The sequence below is a fragment of the Dipodomys spectabilis genome, unplaced genomic scaffold, assembly GCF_019054845.1.
Source record: "Dipodomys spectabilis isolate Male_0828 unplaced genomic scaffold, ASM1905484v1 ptg000147l, whole genome shotgun sequence".
Lineage (NCBI taxonomy): Eukaryota > Metazoa > Chordata > Mammalia > Rodentia > Heteromyidae > Dipodomys > Dipodomys spectabilis.
In genome coordinates this window covers 7,992,015-8,011,975 of record NW_024870824.1, presented here as the reverse complement: position 1 = coordinate 8,011,975, position 19,961 = coordinate 7,992,015, and the positions used below count along the sequence as shown (strand labels likewise).

The following is a 19,961-nucleotide window of genomic DNA, read 5'->3' as shown; positions in this document are numbered from 1 at the left end:
AGGAAGCCTAACATATGCAGTCCAGACACAGATTCAGGCAAAAAGTGAGACCTTATCTCCCAAAATGAGGACAAAATACAGGCATCATACTGCATTGAAGAAGCTGCCTAGCAAGCACAGGGATCTGAGATCAGTGTTGCCAGTACTGCCAAATAAAGAACTGTTTTTAAAAATGTATTTTTGTCTTTTAGTTGTTCACAGGCTACAAAACAGTTTAAAGTAAAATAGTTTAAAGTAATTTTAGCATGTAATGGCACCATAAAATATTCTACACTGTTCTGTGGTAGTAATTTACTACAACAATCCTAATTTCTTTAAATTTTCCTCCATCTTTTATTTCCCATATTCAAATAACTTTCTAATAAGGCAAGGACTTGGGAACATGCGAAAGATTTGAGACTTGTCTGCAACCCCAAATAACCATTAGAAATCTGTGTCTGGTCTGGGTATGGTTGCATAAGCATGCAATCCCAGCCACTCAGGACGCAGAGGTCAGAAGGACTTCAGTTTGAAGCCAGGCTACACAAAAATAGAGAGCCTAACTCAACCAGTAAGCCAGGACTAAAAGTTTCAACCAAGTACCAACACCACATACACACACCAAAAACTGGAAACTATTTTGCTTCCCTGTAAATATATTACTGTCTAGCAGATAAGATTTTAAAGGCAAATGCCCAGCTATCTCCATGGAGATAAGCATTTCCTAGGTCATTTCCTAGCATTTCATTTGATTTTTTTGTACCATAAAAGAGATGGAGAACAAGTTCCTTCCATATACATGTTTCCATACAATGGCATTTCTTTAGTTTTCTAAATGAAAAAGTGATGTTAGATAAATGGCTCAGGGATGAGGATAACTATTTTGTACTAAGGCAAATTTTACTGGGTTTCTCATTTTCAGTAAACTAGGTACTGCTTTGTCTCTACCAAAGCTGCAGTACCACCACCACCATTTTTGTTTCAGTAAGAATGGAATATTTTTGCATACTAAATATAACATTCTCTTCTTCCTGAGGGCTGTAAGAGCTACATATAATCATCAGATACCTGAGCATGGCCCTCTGACCCCCGGGACCTTTTTCTATTAGAAGGTAAACTAGAACCATTCTCTGTTTTTTCCTGTCCAGTGGCATGAGGGAAAGGGAAATTGGGCATAAAGCGCTTAAGAAACCGGAGCTCACTAGTGCCAGTACCACTGGCTGAGCACATTTCATATGAACAAGGCTGGGATAAGGATCCATTGCCTCCCCCTTGCACCAGATTGTTAGGGAAATTACAGTCATCATAGAAAGGCTCTTGAATTGTGAACTTTTCTCTATGTTTAATCTTCTGGCAAATGTGTATGATGAAGATCACTGTGACAGAGACAAGAAAGAGAAAGGAAAGCACAGCCAGAGAGATGACCAAATATTTGGTGGTTGGATTTACCTTTCTAGAATGCTTAGATGTATCCCGGAACTGCAGATAGGGTTCTGAAAAGCCATCCACTAGCAGGATGTTAAGTGAGGCAGTAGTGGAGAGAGCTGGTTGTCCATGATCTTGAACAAGAATGATTAGCTTTTGCATCATTGGGTCTCTCTCAGATATCTGCCTCAATGTACGGATTTCCCCATTTTGTGGTTGAACAGAAAATAATCCAGGGTCAGTGGCTTTAAGTAGATGGTATGAAAGCCAAGAATTCTGACCTGAGTCACCATCAACAGCCACCACTTTGGTCACCAGGTAGCCGGCCTCTGCCGACCTGGGCACTAGGTCATGACAGGGGAAAGTGCCATTTTGAAGTGGGTACAAGATCATTGGACGATTGTCATTGTCATCCAGGACAACCACTCTGACAGTGACTTGGCTACTCAGAGACAGGAAGCCCCCATCAGTTGCCTTTACCACAAACTGGAAATCTTGGATAGCTTCATAATCCATGGTTCTCAGTGCATAGAGTTTCCCATTGTCTGAATTTATGGAAATGTAAGCAAAGACAGAGAGATCTCCACTTTGGGGAGGCAACAAAGAATATGTTACCTGGGCATTCTCACCCAAATCTAGATCTTCAGCATGGACTTTGCCAATAAAAACTGCAGGACTGTTGTTTTCCCGAACAGTCAAGATGTAGGAATCTTCCTGAAACACGGGAGGATTGTCATTAATGTCCGAGATGAGCACCTCTATCACTGTCTCTGTGGACAGGTTAGGTGGTCCGGTATCCACAGCAACAAGGGTGATATTATACCCCGAGACGTCTTCCCGATCCAAGCTTCTGCCAGTGACCAGCGAATACGAATTCCGGAATGTGGGTTTGACTCTAAAGGGAAGATCTTCCTTGAGGAAGCAGGTGATTTTGCCTCCCACTCGGATGTCCCGGTCTCGGATAGTGAAGAGGGCCACCACCGTCTGCAGTGGTGAGTCCTCAGGGAGAGGGCTGGACACAGAGGAGATGGTGACTTCAGGAGGATTGTCGTTTACATCCACCACTTCCACCAGGACTTTGCTGTGCGCCGAGAGGCCTCCTCCATCTGTAGCTTGAATATCAATGTCGTATGTTTCCGTCGTTTCAAAATCTAGGGGCCCTCGGAGCCGAACTTCTCCGGTTCGAGAGTCGATCTGGAATGTCTGCAGAATTGCTTCTGGGTTTTGAGCTAAAGAGTACGTTATCTGCTTGTTGGTGCCTTCGTCTTGGTCCGAAGCAGTCACCACCGCCACGAAGGAACCGTTGGCGCTGTTCTCGGGTACCTGAGCCCGGTACACCAGGCGCGAGAACTGAGGCACGTGGTCGTTGACGTCCAGAACCACCACTCGGATGTGGGCGGAGCCAGACTTGGGCGGGGACCCGCCGTCCACCGCCGTGATTGTCAAATTGACCTCAGGCTCCTCCTCTCGATCCAGCGGTTTATCCAGCACCAGCTCCGCGTACTTGGGCCCGTGGCTGCGGAAGCGGGTGTGCAGGTGGAAATATGCATTGACACTGAGGGTGTAGTTTTGGAGACCGTTGAGGCCCACGTCCAGATCCTGAGCGCTCTGCAGAGGGAACCGGGAACCCAGTGGGGTGCTCTCTGGGATCTTTAAAACCGGTTCCTTGTTTAGAAAAACCGGGGCATTGTCATTAATATCAAACACCCTGACTTCTGCACGGAAGGACTGCAACGGCTCCACCAGCACAATTTCGAAGTGCAGAACGCACGGGTCAGCTTTGCCACAAAGCGATTCCCTATCCAGTTTCTCCTTCACGAACAAATCTCCAGTCTTGCGGTGGAGCCGGAAATGCAACCTGTTGCCCTCAGAAACCAGCCTCGCCCCGCGCTCGGCCAGTTTACCAACCTCCAGCCCCAGATCCTTGGCTACATTGGCCACAAACGAGCCGCTCTCCATCTCCTCCGCCACCGAATAGCGGATGGTGGCGGCTCCCCCCACCGACACGCACACGAGAAGGAGCAGAATCCTCACCTGCCTGCTTTGCAAAGGCTTCCTGCACTCACCCGTCGTCATCCTTTCTCAAGACGCACGCCCGGTAAATCCGCCAGCTGTGACGGATAGAGTTTCGCTTTTGTAGGAAAGGCCCAGGCAACAGGTGCTCCCCCTCCTTTCACTGGCCTCTAACCGCAGCCGAAGGCTTAGTCCAGCCAGGTAAGCTGTTTTGCACTTGAAAGAAAAATTCGCATTGAGTAACACAAGTCCCTAGTCTGTTGGATGTATTTATAGGTATGTTGTCATTCCTGAGAGTTGGGCTGAGGTTGGAAGTTTGTTGCCAGAGGAACCGCAGACGCACCTGCTAATTCCCTTCCAGGAGAGAAAGAAAAAAATAAATAAAGTCCTTGGGAATTGAGAAGCCAAGGATACCCGCTCAAGTTGAAGTCATTGTTCCTGCCAGTCCTCTGGGGCCGCCGGCAGTGACACCTTTAAAGCTGTATCTGCACACTCCACAGTTCAACAGAAATGGCGAAAGGATCTTTTTTTCTCCTGGAGGCCAAAATATATGAGCATTAGGAAAGCAGGGGAGAGTGCTGGGGAGTGTTAAAGAAGAGGAAAAGCAAAAAGAAACAGAGCAGGCAGGCATCCTTCAATTCACACAAAACCATTTTTCCCCCAGACCCTCAAAAGCTCAGGAAGCAGTTGCTGCTTATTGCTAACGCTTATTATAGCAGTAGTATTTATTGGGCATGTTTTATAGGAACTAGGACTATGTTGGGTGGTTTACATGCATTCTTAAAATGTGATGTGACTGTCACAGGAGAGACCAGGTCACATCCAATATCCTCCTTTAACTACTGAAAGTGAGAAGTAAATTGCAACTTAATATGTCTGACTGCAAAGTGTATGCTCCCAATAAATACATCATTCTGTTTCCCAGATAATGTATTAGATAAATCAATTAAAGATAAATGCTTGGTTTTGGACTTTAAAACAGCAAGATGAAATCCATTCTACCTTTCCTACTTTAAAAAGCAAAAAGCCACAGGAGCTAAAGTCCTAACTGATGTAATCACATGCCCAGTTCATACAGTACTCCTGGCTGTACAAGACTTAGAGCTTATCTTCTGGCCTGGATCATGTTAATTATAAAAAAAAAGTTTGATTTGCCATTCATGGTCAGTACTTTAAATTCTAGATGATGCTTTACAGTTACTGTCACTTAAGAGAAACCTCAGTTTCTACCAGGCACTTTGCATCCAGTATAAGAGTATATTCTTAAGCTGTCTTCCTTCACTTCTTCTTAAAACCATAAATGAAGTGTACAGCAAATGATAGTTTAAATCCAGTTTCATTCTCTCATTACTTAGTTGAATGTGAGATCAATACTTCAATACTGTGTTTATCTTGCATTCATTTACTTCTGTTACCACTTGATAGAATTTCAATGTGGATTGTCAATGCACTTTTGACAAAAACACACCTGTATCAGAAACACACCTGTGGTTAAACAAAATTGTGTTTTGCAATGAACAAAAACTACACACCATAGACAATCCTGGGGTGTTTCAATAGAAAGTTGTTAGAAATGGACATGTGATATTTGGTTTTGTTTTAGCTGATTTGGGAGAGACTTGAAGAAGGATTTTGATCTGGCATGAATGCATAAATGGATAAATAAGTGGAGTTAGTTCTATGATGGTTTCATTAACAACCTGTTATAGAAAATAAGAATGGCATAAAGAAGCTAACAACACTACTATTTAGCAAATATAGATTGTATGAAGTTCTTTTTTGTCAGTGCCTAGATATGATTATGGAGTACTCTGTTTTTCTCTTGATCTATAACCATTACAGATTGGACATCTTGGTTTTGGGCCTTGTTTTTGTTTATATCTGTCTTTATTGTTGTCTTTTCATTAGTATATGTATTATTGACAGTTATTAGCATCATCAGTAGTATAACATTATATAACATTATTAGCATAGTTGTACAACATGAAAGGCCTAATTATAAGAGAGCACTGAATCCTAATCACTAGATGACCAGGAAAGGTGAAAGGCTTAATTGTGATATTTCCATACATACATATAATGTAATCTATGTTTATTCCAGAATTCTTAACCTTTTCCCCCAACTCCTGCTTTGTAGCTTTCTTGCAAGTTCTTTTAAATGGATTTCATTATGGCTTTATGTGTGAACAAAATTAACTTTGATCATATTCTCATTCTCCACACCCTTTGTTCCCTGCTCCACTTCCTGCTGGTCCTTCCCCAGTAGTCCTCCTTCTACATTCATGACCTTTTTGTGTACATAAGAGGAAAAATGTGATATTTATCTTTCTGAGTCTCCCTTATTTTACTTAACATGACAACATCCAATTTGATCCATTTTGGGGAAAATGATATAATTTTATTGTTTTTGCAGCTGAATAATACTCCATAGTGTACATATACCGCATTTTCTTTATCTGTTCACACACTAGCCAATCAACAGATTGGCTATTGTGAGTAGTGCTCCAATAAATGTGGTGGTACACATTTCTTTTAGTTGTTGCATTTATTTTTTGCCAATCCTGGGGCTTGAATTCGGGGCCTGGCCACTGCCCCTGAGCTTCTTTTTGCTCAAGACTAGCACTATAACCACTTGAGCCACAGCGCCACTTCCAGCTTTTTCTGTGTATGTGGTACTGAGGAGTGGAACCCAGAGCTTCATGCATGCTAGGCAAGCACTCCACCACTGGGCCACCTTCCCAGCCCTGTTGTATTTCTATTTATTTTAAACCAGAATAGTTTAGAAAAATATTTTATGATGTTTGTTTTTATTCCATGAGAATGATGTCTTTTTTTTTGTCTGTCATGGGGCTTGAACTCTGGGCTTGAATGCTGTCCCTCAGCTCTTCAGCTTAAGGCTAGTGCTCTACTACTTGAGCCACAGTGCCACTTCTGGTTTTCTGGTGTTTTATTGGAGATAAGAGTTTCACCGACTTTCCTGCCCAGTCTGGCTTTGAACCACGATCCTCAGATCTCAGCCTCCTGAGGACAACAGGCATGAGCCACCGGCACCCGGCATGACAATGACTTCTTTTTCATGTCACTGCCTTGTAGGGTTGTACTGGAGGCTGAATTCCGGTGTACTAGGCAATTGATTTACCATATGAGCCACATCCCCAATCCCTTATCTTTTGTTTTTCTGGTAGAATCTCCAGCTTTTCACCATAACATCCCCAGACTTTGTTCTTCCAACCTCTGCTTCTTAAGTAGATGGGGTAACAGGCATGAACCACCATGCTTGGCTCTTCACCAAGTTTCCTAATAGAATATTTTTCAGTTGAATATACTAGTACATAACTATAATCCCAGCTATCTGGGAGGTGGAAGCAGAAGGGTGTCAAATTTGAAGCCAGCCTGGGGAAAGTAAGAGCCTAGCTTTAAAAAAAGACCTAAAAGGCCAAAGGCCTGGCTCAAGTTGTATAGGTCTTGACTAGCATACTAGAATCTCTAGGTTCAATCTCCAGTAAAAGAAAAGAAAAAAGTATCTTTTAATTATTTTTATAAATATCAGTAGTTATTGGAGCTACATGTCCAAAATTGTTTTATTAACCAGTGCTTTCCAGTATACACGAATGAGATTTATCTTGAATTAGTACATCCAATTATATTCTGTAAGTTTTCATTATATGATTACATTGTACTTTATTGTATAATATTTTATTATATAACCTTATATATACCTACACACATATATATGAAATCATGGAACTTATACTTTCAATTCACTAACATAAATTTCCTCATTTCCTTCTCCTATTTAGGCTTATATTTTCCTCTTCCCAAAGTCATACTCCTTAGTTCCTAATACTATCAATATATTTGCTTATTATATAAACATTAAAATATACATAAAGTTTTGGAATCCCCCCCAACAACAAATCAGAAAGAAACAATCACCCCATTAATAAGTGGCTAAAGATGTAAAGAGAGACTTCTCAAAAGAGGAAATAAAAATCTCCAAGACACACTTCTCTAGCCATAAAAGAAATGCAAATCTAAACACACTGAGATTTACCTCAACCCAGTTAGAATGGCTATATTCAAGAACTCTAATAACAACAGATGCTGGAGGGGATGTGGCCGAAGGGGAACTCTACATCATTGTTGGTGGGAGTATAAACTTGTCCAACGACTTTGGAAAGCAGTATGGAGGTTCCTCAAAAGACTCCACATAGAGCTCCCCTATGACCCAGCAATCCCACTTTTGGGCATTTACCTGAATGATCACAAACAAGACCTCACTAAAGCTACCAGCACAAGTATGTTTATTTACCATAGTAAATTATTATTATTTACCATAGCTAAGATATGGGACCAACCCAGATGCCCCTCAGTAGATGAATGGATTAAGAAAATGTGGTACATATATACAATGGAATTCTGTGCTTCCATCAGAAAGAATGACACTTCCCCATTTGTAACAAAGGGAAAGACTGGGAAAAAATTATATTAAGTGAAGTAAGCCAGGCCCAAAGAAATATGGCTTCCCTTATTTGCAAAAACTAGTATACTTCTGGGATAATCTTACCAGACAAGCAGAGAAGGTCAAAAGCTATGTACATATGACCATATAAGATGATGCTAAGCAAAATGAACCCCAAGAGAGGGACACAAGAGATTTTTTTCTTTGTGCTGTTGTTTTTAATGTACTATGTGATTTTGTTGTTTCTTTTGTATATTTTTCCTCTATAGTAAAACCCCTGTTGTCACTATATTTGATTCTGGTGCCCTGCATCTTGTATATACATTTTTCTAATTTGGGGAAGGGATGGGAAATGACAAAGTACTGAAACAAGGATGCAGGTTGACCCATTATAACAATGAGACATACAGACACTATGTTGAAAACAAACTTTACAACTTGTGGGGGAGGGAGGAGTTGGGGAATTGGGGAGGGAAGGGATGTAGGGGAAAAACAAAGGAGGGAGTAAAAATGTTTGATAGGAAATATACTCATTACCTTATTCATGTAACTGTAACCCCTCTGTACAGTATCTTTACAATAAAAAAAATAAGAAAAATTTTGGAATTGCCAGGCGCTGGCTGCTCACACCTGTAATCCTAGCTACTCAGGAGGATGAGATCTGAGGATCGAGGTTCAAAACCAGCCCATGCAGGAAAGTCCATGAGACTTTAATTTCCAATAAATCACCAGAAAACCAGAAGTGGTACTGTGGCTCAAGTTGTAGAGTGCTAGCCTTGAACTGAATTGCTGAGAGACACCATCCAGGCCCAGAGTTCAAGCCCTATGAGAAAAAAAATGTAATTATTGTACTATTACTAGAATGTGTGGGGGGGGTATTTGTTTTTTGTCGGTCATGGGGCTTGAACTTTGGGCTTGGGAGCTGTCCCAGAGCTCTTCAGCTCTAGGCTAGTGCTCTACCACTTGAGCCACAGAGCCACTTCTGGTTTTCTGGTCGTTTAATGGAGATAAGAGTTTCACAGACTTTCTTGCCTGGGCTGGCTTTGAACCTCGATCCTCAGATCTCAGCTTCCTGAGTAGCTAGGATTACAGATGTGAGCCAGTGGCACCTGGCTAGAATGTGGTTTTTGAATGTTATTTCAAGCAAGCCAGAGAAATGTAACTTATTTCTAATGTAAATAGAAATGCAGTTAGTACCATTGATACGGAAACAGGAAAGTGTGATGACTCTTCTCACCCATCATAAAGGTCACAACTGTTACTCCTATGACAAAACATAGTTTAAAGAGAAAAATATAACAAACTTATTAACCACAATTTTATATGACATGAGGATCTTCAGAAATGAAGATCCAAAACTTACAGGAAACTTTTTATATTCAGGTCTGTTGAAAAATGGAGAATGTGTAAAAGTGTGATTAGACCACAAGAATATGATGTAGTGATAATTGAGAAAGAAAACACAGCAAATCCTGTGCAGATTCTTTTTGGCCTCTCTGAGTAGCATTCCTCCAAGGGAAAGAGCTTAGTGGTAAAGTGGTAGTCAAAAGGTCAGATAATTTCCTTCAGCCAACTCCTACACAGAAAGGTTGGAGTAAAACTTCCAGGTTTTATGTCTCCCTTTCGGGAAAGGAATTTCAAGTATCCATGATCTGCCTTGGGGAACAGGAATTCTCATTTCTATGGATTACTTTAGTGAAGAAAGATAGTAAAGATAGGAGGGCAGATTTTGCCCTCCTATCTTTTTTGTGAAACACTCATTAAGCCAAAGCATCATACTTTGGAGTGTCATTTTCTGAGCCCAACACTAGATACAAACTGTTTTTACTAGTTACTCTGTTTTTCAATACTATATTTCTTGCTTATAAAATCCATTTATATTTTAACTTATTATAACACTTATGTAAAATGTATTTGTTGCCTCTAAGGCATATGTTTAAATGTTTCTGAGATTGCTCTGTTTAGTTTTGACATTATTTTCAACATCATTTAGAAGACATATACTAACTATAGTATTGGAGTCTTCCTACATTTATTGTTTTTAATATTGCCTCCAAACTTCAAGCCATTTGTGATTTAAATATTGATGATATTTATTGAATATTGATGATATTTTAATAACAATCCCATCCTATTTTTCTTTTATATATGTACTACTTAATGCTGATTCCTCTCAGGAAAACTATTTTAGAAGCAGCTGTATTTTAAAGCATTGAGGTCATACCTGCAGTTTTTCAAGTATTTAAGAACTCTATTCTTCTACTATGTTCTTTGATGCATTTGAGGTTTCTTTTCATATTGGCAGATACAAGATGCTTTGGGGCTTAGAAGTCTTTCTTTGGCAGCTGGGTTGACTGCAGCTGCTTTTGAGCTCCCATCTGTTGCTTTATATGATAATACCTCTTATTTTTCAACATGTGCACACACATATAATGTTTCCTTCTCTCACAGTAACATAAGAAGCCACAATATAAATGAATGCCATTAGCAAACCAGATTTATTTTACACTCTTATTTTAAACAGATGGCATTCATGTTCTTATTCATACTTATTTTTCTATTGATAGTGTAGGTTACAGCTGACTATACTTGAAATCCGAGAATGTGTGGAAAAACATTTAATCAAATGAAGGCTGGATTAGAATGACAATTCTTCCCCTTATTAAACTCTAGCCAATTTATTCATTTTAAAATTGAGGATAATTCACAGTACAAAATTCAGTGTGTAAAGCTTTAATTCAAATTAATATTTGTCAATAAAATTTTGCTTTGAATATTAAAGCAGAAATGGTATCCCTTACTTCCCATGTTCAGGGATAACTGGATTACTCACAAACAAAACGGAGTGTTCTTCTTGTATTTCTTAAGAATGATAAATTTGCTTGAAAAAAAATTACTTTACTCTCAACTTGCTACAGTTCTTTTATACTGTAGCCTATACATCGAAACACAAAATAGCACTCTGACTATGCAGCAATCACTTGTTTTGAAAGTTGGAAAGAATAATGTTGAACTAGTTGGGAAGGGGAAATTACCACAAGACATAGAAATTGGATGGTCAGTTGGAATTCTTATTTCAAGGCCTCTAAAAAAACCTGTAGCCAGCTTTTGTGCATTTTGTTTTAAAAAAATTGGGTCAGCCAAATCATTATCTCCTGATTTTTTTTCTTGCTGTATATTAAATATTTGTATGTACAAAACAATTGGAATGTTCTCCACCCAAAGTTACACATACATCTTTCATATTGACTTAATCATCACTATGTAAAATATTGTAAAAGGACACAGACTAAAAATTATAAGAATATTCTGAATTTCTCATGTTTAAAGGCTTTTTATAGCTTATATGTTAGGCCCAGGTAAAAGAAAAGAAATGTTATTTTTCTCCTAGAATTTCTGTTGTAGTTTTCTAATTTTCTAAATGTAACGACAATTTTTATTTTCCAGAAACAGATCAGAGCAAAACTTTTGGTTAAGCTTCTTTAAGTGTGTTTGGCAAAAAGGTAGAGTTTTCTTAGCACTTATTTTTGTAAAATATATTTTAATGTTTTAGTACATATTTCTAATCACCTATATATGCGAGTATTTTAAAAATACTAATTTGAAAGTAAAAATGTGTTGGAGGAAATGCTTGGAAAAATGGAAACATATGTAAATTATTCTCTTGGGCGGAAGTGACAGATCGTTCTGGAAATTATCCATTCTTTTATACCCATCTATGACTTTAAGAATTGTAAGGGTTCCTAAGACCCACCTGCGGAGATCTAAAATTCCCACACCCTCCAATTTGTGTGTTAGGAGTTTAGGGTCTTGATTCAAAGTACTTTTTGAACTTTATCACACGCAGTTTCCTCTTTCACCACCAGGTGGCAGATGGACACTCTTTTCAGAGAGCGACTGAGACCCTGCCCAACCGGAAGCTGTCATGTATAGAAAATCTCTTTGGCCACGCCTCGAGTTCAGCACCCTAGACGCGGACAGCGACACCGCCCAGTTCAGTCCCATGACTCGCTGCAGAGATTTTCACCTGACAAAGGAACTGGCCAATCCCAACTGGTTCCAAGGACCTCGTGACTGACTAAATGAACAATGCCAGAAATGGAGGGGGGGTAGGATCCCCTTTATTTGGCTTTTTCAGACTGACATGTGAACCAACTGACATTAAATAGCACCTCATGTTTCAAAATCCTTTTTTCCCCCTTCTCGTTTTCTCTCTCATGATCCATTGGAATCCAAGTCCCTGGTAAGTGTGGTCTTGCTGCGGGACAGTCATTATGTTACCCAGCCTCCGTGTGTTGGTTTATTCCAACAAAATGCGTAAGAAGGCAGAGGCGGTGCAAAAGTCTGCCTGAGATATGGCGGCCAGTGCCGCATCTTTCACAATGCTGCCTTGTCAGCTTTCTTAAAACCATCTGGGGAGAGACAACTTGCTTTTTTTGTTCGTTTTTCCCATTAAATCTCACAGACACAAGCAGCAGCTGTTTTGTTTTGTTTTGTTCGCATCAATTGGGCAAAGAGGTTGGACTGGGCCACTAGTGTGCTGCGCGTGACAGTTTAAGTGTCATTTTTCCCAGTTGCCTAGCAACTAATTGGATACGAAGAGCAGACCCGGGCGAGGGGGGGGGGACTGGGGGAAGGGGGGTGGATTTTGATTCAAGGTTCCAAGCGGCAAAAATCCAACAGTACCAGACTGCATATTACCTGACACTAGGTTCTAGAATCAGAGATTAATTGTAGGAATAATGACAAATAAGTAATATTAACAAGCTGAGTTTTCCTTGTGATTTCCTTGTGATTTCCCACTGCTTCAGGCTGCAGTAGTTGAGACTTTTTACCAGCAGAGGGCGAGTTGACCGTAGTTTTCGTCCGTTAGACACTCCCTCCTCCTTCCTTCCCCCTCTGCCTCCTGGGAAATTAATTTAGCACGGAGCGGTTCAAATATAGACTAAGCCGAGGAAGGTGTAATGGCAGGAACGCAGCACGCAGGCCTTGGCTCAGTGCCAGCCCTGTCAGCCTTGGATACGTGGCTGCTCCGCGCGTAACTGCCGGAGGCTGCAGAGGGGATTGCAGAGGTGATCGCGGGAGGGGGGGGGGGGGGGCGGAGGGAGAATGAAAAGCAGCCCCATTCTCAGAAACCATAAGTGTTTGGAATCACTAGCTTCAGAGAATTGAAAAGGTCAGAGGGAGGCTAGCAAGACTCGAATATAAATTATAAAGATTCAAAAGATGAAAGAAGCAGTTTACTTCTCAGGATGAGGAAATCTTTGTTACTGACCCCAAAAAGAGTTTTGCCACTCTAGGGGAAAAAAAAAAAAATAGAGGGAGGGGAAAATGAGAGAAGGTAATAGCAAACTGAAACTCAGTTTTGGTTGTGTGATCTTTAAAAGCGAATGATCAAGCAAGCCAGCTCAAAAGAAAAGACAATGAGAGAAAGCCTGCCAGATTGCAGGACAGAACAATAAAACACGCAGAACAAAGTTAATTTATTGTTGGGCGGAGCCATCCTCATTCGAGGTGGTCATACCGCTCCTGGGGCCACTTTACCTTGCAGTGTAAGATTTTGCAGAATCTCTCTGGGCAGAGCGCCAGAAATCCCATTAATTGAACATGCCCTTTCTCCTCCATATATTTATGTCTCCGAATTCATCTAGCTCGGTTTCAAACTAGTGAAATTAAATTTTTCCTGGAGACCGTTAAGCTAAATTTTATGCAGCATTGCATTTTTTCTCCCTCCATCATTACATTCTGTGAAGTATGCTTTTAAAGGAAATTTCATTAATAGATTCAATTCATAAAAGAATATGATTCTTTTATTTTGTGTGTTAAGGATGGAACAAAGGGTCTTTCACCTGTAAGTTAATTGGTAGGTATTTTTATCATTGCACTACATAACTGACATTAGGAAAGACAAAACTATAGTATAAATTGAGCAAAACTATAGTATAAATTATGCCTGTAATCCTAGTTAGTAGGCTAAGATTTGAGAACTGCAGTTCAAAGCCAGTCCAGACAGGAAGGTCTACAAGACTCTTACCTCCAATTAACAGGTAAAGCACTAACCTTGAGTGGAAAAAATTAAGGGACAGTGCCTTGGCCCTGAGTTCAAGCCCTATACCAGCAAAGGGGTGGGGGAGAAATATCTATACTATAGGAAAGAACAGCACTTTTCAGAAAGCATGATTTGATTGCAGTTCTCATTATTAATTTTTGGATGATTTGCACTTTGATGATGTTGTAGAGAACATCTGTGTTTCTATAGCATTCCTTCTATAAAGGAACACTTGCAAATTTTCTAGAAATATATTGAACTTCATTCATGCTGTACCGGAATGAACAAATGCTTATTAACATTGGCTAATATTATCTCCACACAGGATTCAGAATTCTTTTTTTTTTTTTTAAAAAAATCTAAGTAGTAGGCTAGTGACTAGGCATTCAATGAAAGAGAATATCTAAGCAGCCAATAACCAAAATATTTTCAGCATCATTATTCACCAAGAAACGGACATTTAAGTCACTGTCAAATAAAAGCTGACAGTGATGAACAACTCCTACTCTCACATATTTCCAAATATACACAATCTGCCTGGAAAAGCATACTTTATGACTCCGTAGTGCCTTCATAGGAATATATGATTGTGTGTGTGTGTGTACACAGAGGGAGACAGAATATATTATTGAATGTGTGTATATACACACACTCAGTATAAATACGTATATGCCAAAAATAGATGTACAAATATGTTCATCATAAATCAAACCTGAAAGCAATTCAATTGTATTTAAAAATAGAATGGATAAATATATTGTAGTTTCCACAGACAGAAATATAGCAATGATAGTCTTTAAATTGCTACTACATGTAAAAATACGACCAAATCTCAAAAATGTAATAGTACCTTAAGTGAAATTTAGAAACTAAAGAAAACTTTCCATATGGTTCTTCATTTCAGTTATCACCCACTTTTTCATCATTCTGTAAAATTTTGTCCCATACACAATGCTTTATACATATGTCTACATTAGACTGCAATAAAATATATCTTTAAGAAGACTGAAAACAGATCATGTCATACTCATGTTTAAAAGCAATCAATGGGTGGACAATGTGGCTTAGTGGTATAGTGCTTGCCTGATATGCATGAAGCCCTGGGTTCAACTCCTCAATACCACATAAACAGAAAAAGCCAGAAGTGGCACTGTGGCTCAAGTGGTAGAATGCTAGCCTTGAGCACAGAAGGCTCAGGACAGTGTCCTGAGTTCAAGCCCCAGGACTGGCAAAAATTAAAAAAGGAATAAAAGTAATCAATATTTTCCCATTTGGATTTAGTAAAATTTAATCTTCTTTTCTAGATTTAATAAAAATAAAAGCTGTACAAATCATAAATCTTTTTTTTTTTTTTTTTTTGGTGTCATGGGCTGTCCCTGCACTCTTCATCTCAAGGCGAGCACTCTACCGCTTGAGCCACAGTGCCACTCCCGGTTTTCTAGTGGTTTCTTGGAGATAAGAGTCTCACGGACTTTCCTGCCCCGGCTGGGATCCTCAGATCTCAGCCTCCTGAGTAACTAGGATTACAGGTGTGAGCCACCGGCTCCTGGCCATCAATCTGTTGATAAGTACTTTCTTCCTCACTTTCTTCACTTGAATTACTTTGGCCTTCCACTTATTTCTAGAACTTACCATCCTCTACTTTTCAGTCTTGAGCTGGCTGTTTTATCCCCCTGAAATGTGTTATCACTAGCTCTTTGTATCGCAGAGTCATGATTCTCTTTAGGGAAGCATTTTGAGACTGTCCTATCAAAAGTCCCCATGTCATGTTTTTATATCAGCTACCTTAACAAATTATGGCAATGGCTTTAGACAAAGAAAATATATTATCTATCATTTTTAAAAATCAAAAGTCCAAAATAGATCTCACTGGGCTAAAACCAAAGGTATTAGGTCATAGTACTCAATGTACTTAGGTGGAAATTGCACTGGGTAACTTGAAGGGGATGTTTGAAATTGGAATAAATGGCAGGAACAATGATGGAAGATGCATTGTGCTCATAAACTGACATGTTGAAATCTCTTGGCATACCTACGTAAAGGTAATAAAGATAAATTTAAAATAATAAATAAATGAATAAAAATCAAGGTAATAGCAAGAGTGACTCATTTCTGGATATTCTAAGGGGAAGTGGTTTCTTTGTCCTTTTCAGCTTTTATATTTGGGGGTTTGTGGTCCCTTCCTTCTTCCATGTGCAGCATCTTCAAATCTCTCTCTATGACACTCTTTCTCTCTGTTCTCTTTCTCTGCCATTTTAAGAATCCTTGTGATAATGTTGAGTCTACCCAGAGAATCAGAATGTTCTCTCCACCTCAAAGTTAGCTGATTCGCAGTGTTAATTTCCCCCTTGTCATGTAACATGACAGATTTGTAGATGCTGGGGATTAGATTGAATACATCTTGCAGGAGACATTATTTTTCCTATCACAATCCCTCTGGTTTGTTTGTGTTTTCTTTGAGTTCAGCATAATGCTTTTTTCCATAAGAACACTAATGACAATTTGAAATCATTTTATATCTTCACTCACATCTTCACTGTCACACTGCTCTAGCCTACTGTAAACTCGTTGAGACCAGTTCTTTGTTTCTCTAATGCTTACCTTAATTCCTGGCATATTGCAGAAGTTCAGCAAGTACTTATGGGAGGAATAAATAAATGATTATGATCACTGCCTTTGTTTCAACATTTAAGAGCACTATTTGTGCTCTTCATCTTTCCTGCTTATCTTGTATCTTGGGAGGAGAGAAATCCCTGGAGGAAAAATAAGTTCTCATTGTAGCTCATCATACCCACAGATAGCTTTCTCACATACAAAGTGTCATCTTATTAGACTAAATATTAGTTTGTAAGTTGCCTTCCTATGGAGAATGGCATACCATAGCACTTACACAGTTGAAGAAAAGATAATCTAGGATGAAGAGTTGGAATTCTTTTTTACAGCAGAAAAGTGTGAGAAAAATGTAGCATATGATGTGTCTACCAAGCAGCTACAAAGACAAATGTCAGAAAAGCATTGTTTATCTCTGCTTTATAATGCAGAGTACCAAAAGACTTTTTAAACATTTGGTAATTAATTCAGCAAATATTTATCAATCGTCTACTAAATACCAGGCACTCTCCAAGGCTTGGGGCATACAATATAATATAATTCCTTGCTTTTAGGGATTTTACAAATAGACATGCACATAATACCATATTGTGGAAGATAGAGGTGTTACGAAGAAAGGTAATGTTAAGAAACCAATAGTGCACTGCTTATTTTTTGTTTTCTTTCTTCCTTCCTTCCTCATTCCTTCATCCTTCCTTCTTTCCTTCTTTCTTCCTTCCTCCCTTCCTTTCTTTCTCTCTTTCTTTCTTTCTTTCTCTCTTTTCTTTCCTTCCTTTCATCTTACTTTGTTCTTTCCTTTCTTTCTTTTTGGTACTTTGAAGTCAGGGTCTTACACTTGCAAAGCAGGCATTATGTTACTTGTTTCATATATCCAGCCCTTTTTGCTTTAGATTTCTTTTCTTTTTTATTCTTACATTGCTGAGAGTTGAACTCGTCTCATATTTACTCAACTGGCTTGCTCAGCTGGTACTCTCTCCCACTTGAGTCACTAGTTATTTTGGAGATAGAGTCTCATGACCTTTCTGCCTGGCTTGCTTTGAACTTCCATAGCTAGGATTATAAGCATGAGCCACCAGAGCCTGACAGCTTTAGATCTTTTTCATATAGCATCTTTCATTTATGCCCAGGTTGGCTTGGACCAAGACCCTCATATTTATGCTTCCTGCACAGATGAAATAACATCCTCATGACTCCAGGTTCCATTTTTTATTGGTTGAAATAGAGTCCTCTAACTTTTTGCCCAGGCTGGCCTCAAACTGTGATCCTCCTGACCTCTGCCTCCCACGTAGCTAGGATTACAGGTGTAAGCCATCATGCCTAGCCCAATAGAGGGTTTCTAATGAAGGTTGATTTGCATTATAAAGAAGTCTGGCAGTTGCTTAGGTGTAACAAGGCAACCCAAAAAGGCATTAATTATATGGGGGAAAATAATGGTACTTTGAACTGGGGTGTTTGTGCAGGAGTTAACAAAAAAATAGTCAAATTTGGGATATTTTCTTTTCTCTTTCATTTTTCTTCTTTCTTTCCTTCTTCTTTCTCTCTTTCTTTCTTCTTTCTTTTTTGGTGCTGGTCCTGGGGCTTTAACTCAGGGCCTGAGCTTTTGTGCTAAAAGCCAGTGTTCTACCATTTGAGCCACAATTTCACTTCAGGCATATTGGTGGCTTAATTGGAGAGAAGAGTCTCATGGGCTTTCCTGCCCAGGCTGGCCTTGAACCATGCTTTCCTGAGTAGGTAGGTTTACATGAGTGAGCAACTAGAGCCCAACTTCTTTTTTCTTTTTTTTCTTTTTGTTAGTCCTGGGGCTTGAACTCACTGTGAGACTCTTATCTCCAAGAAACCACTAGAAAACCAGAAGTGGAGCTGTGGCTCAAGTGGTAGAGTGCTCTCCTTGAGCTGAAGAGCTGAAGGAGAGCGCCTAGGCCCAGAGTTCAAGTCCCACGACCGACAAAAATAAAGAAAAAGAAAAAGAGTTTCACAGACTTTACTGCCCAAGCTGGCTTTGAACCATGATCCTCACTCCCCCTGAGTGGCTAGGATTACAGGCGTGAGCCACTGGCACCTAGCTTATTTTATTTTTTGAAAATAATATTTGTTTACATTTTTTGCCAGTCCTGGGGCTTACACTTAGGGCCTGGCTGCTGTCCCTGTGCTTTTTGTGCTCTAGACCAGCACTGTACCATTTGAGCCACAGCTCAACTTCTGGCTTGTGCGGTGGTTAATTGGAGGTCATGGGCTTTACTGCCCAGATTGGCTTTGAACCACAATTCCGAGATCTCAGACTCTTGGGTAGGAGAATTACAGGTGCGAGCCATCAGTGCTGGACTTTGTTTACATTTTGATGGTAGATCAGATGGAGTATTCCAAGTAGCACTGAGAACAAATTGTTTAGACACATTCATTTTGAACTTGAAAAAGAAAAATCAGGAGAGGTATTGAAGATAGTCAGTATAGGAGTTGTTTACTAGGGAACTCTTTTAATGAGTTTTTTTTTTTTTTATAAAGAAGAGAGGAGTGAGCAGTGACTGAAAGGGAAAATGAGGTCAATAGATGGTTATTTTAAGAGGCAAGAAGTAGCATGCTTGGATGCAATAGGACAGATTCAGTAGAGAGGAAAAAATTGATAACATATGGTTGGCAAAAAGCAATTTTCTTGAGAATATGATTTGGGAAGGTATTAATCTCAAATGGAAAGGTATACTGGCTAGGAGAATAGCCAGTGCCCCTAATAGACACACAAAATAAGATAGTGTGTAAGAAGAGCAAAGACTGGTTACTGTGGTAGGAACTTGTAGACTCACTCTTCTGATCCTTTTATTTATAAGGAAGAAGCTATACCAATGCAGAAGATGGGAAAATACTGAAGGTTAGAAAGTGTTGGAAGGAATGAAGCAGTTGAGGCAGAATGGATGGGAAAGGAGAGTAAATGAGCTAGAAAAATTCCACAGGCTTGCCAATCCACATTAAGCACCATTGAAGAAACTGGTAATCACAATACAAAGTTATAACCACTGATAATATGGTAACATTGTATCCTCTTGCATTAATCTATGTGAATCCAAGTTTGATGTAGGCAAAGTTGTAAATTTACAAAGCACTGGATATTTTTTTGTCTGAGACTAGGATTTAAATTCAGTATCTAACATTTTCACTCATTGGTTGGTGCTCTCCCACTTGAGTTATGCCTCTAACCCAGCATTGGATTTTTTTGAGGTTTCAAATATATTTTATTCCTTCAATATATCACATTTTCATTAAGTATATAGGGCTTTCATTCAGCATTGATTATGAGTTGGTTTTGAAATAATTCAGTATTACAGAAGCTGGCATGATTACTGATCTCTCCATTCCTTTGGGGTGACTCTGCCAACTGGGGACAGGTTCCATTCAATTCCAACCTGTGTTGCTGTATAAGTCCATGTAGCA

The 19,961-nt window shown here is 39.5% G+C and overlaps 1 protein-coding gene across 1 annotated transcript; it reads right to left on the bottom strand.

Moving 5' to 3' along the window:
* Positions 1-1,026: 1,026 nt before the first annotated feature.
* On the bottom strand, positions 1,027-3,480 carry Pcdhb1 (protocadherin beta 1). Its single transcript, XM_042691885.1, has one exon. It carries the CDS (start codon positions 3,478-3,480, stop codon positions 1,027-1,029), a length of 2,454 nt encoding a protein of 817 aa, XP_042547819.1.
* Positions 3,481-19,961: the final 16,481 nt, after the last annotated feature.

Excerpts from the sequence above, each read along its gene's own strand:
- Pcdhb1 (XM_042691885.1), bottom strand. The coding sequence starts at position 3,480 with ATGACGACGGGTGAGTGCAGGAAGCCTTTGCAAAGCAGGCAGGTGAGG.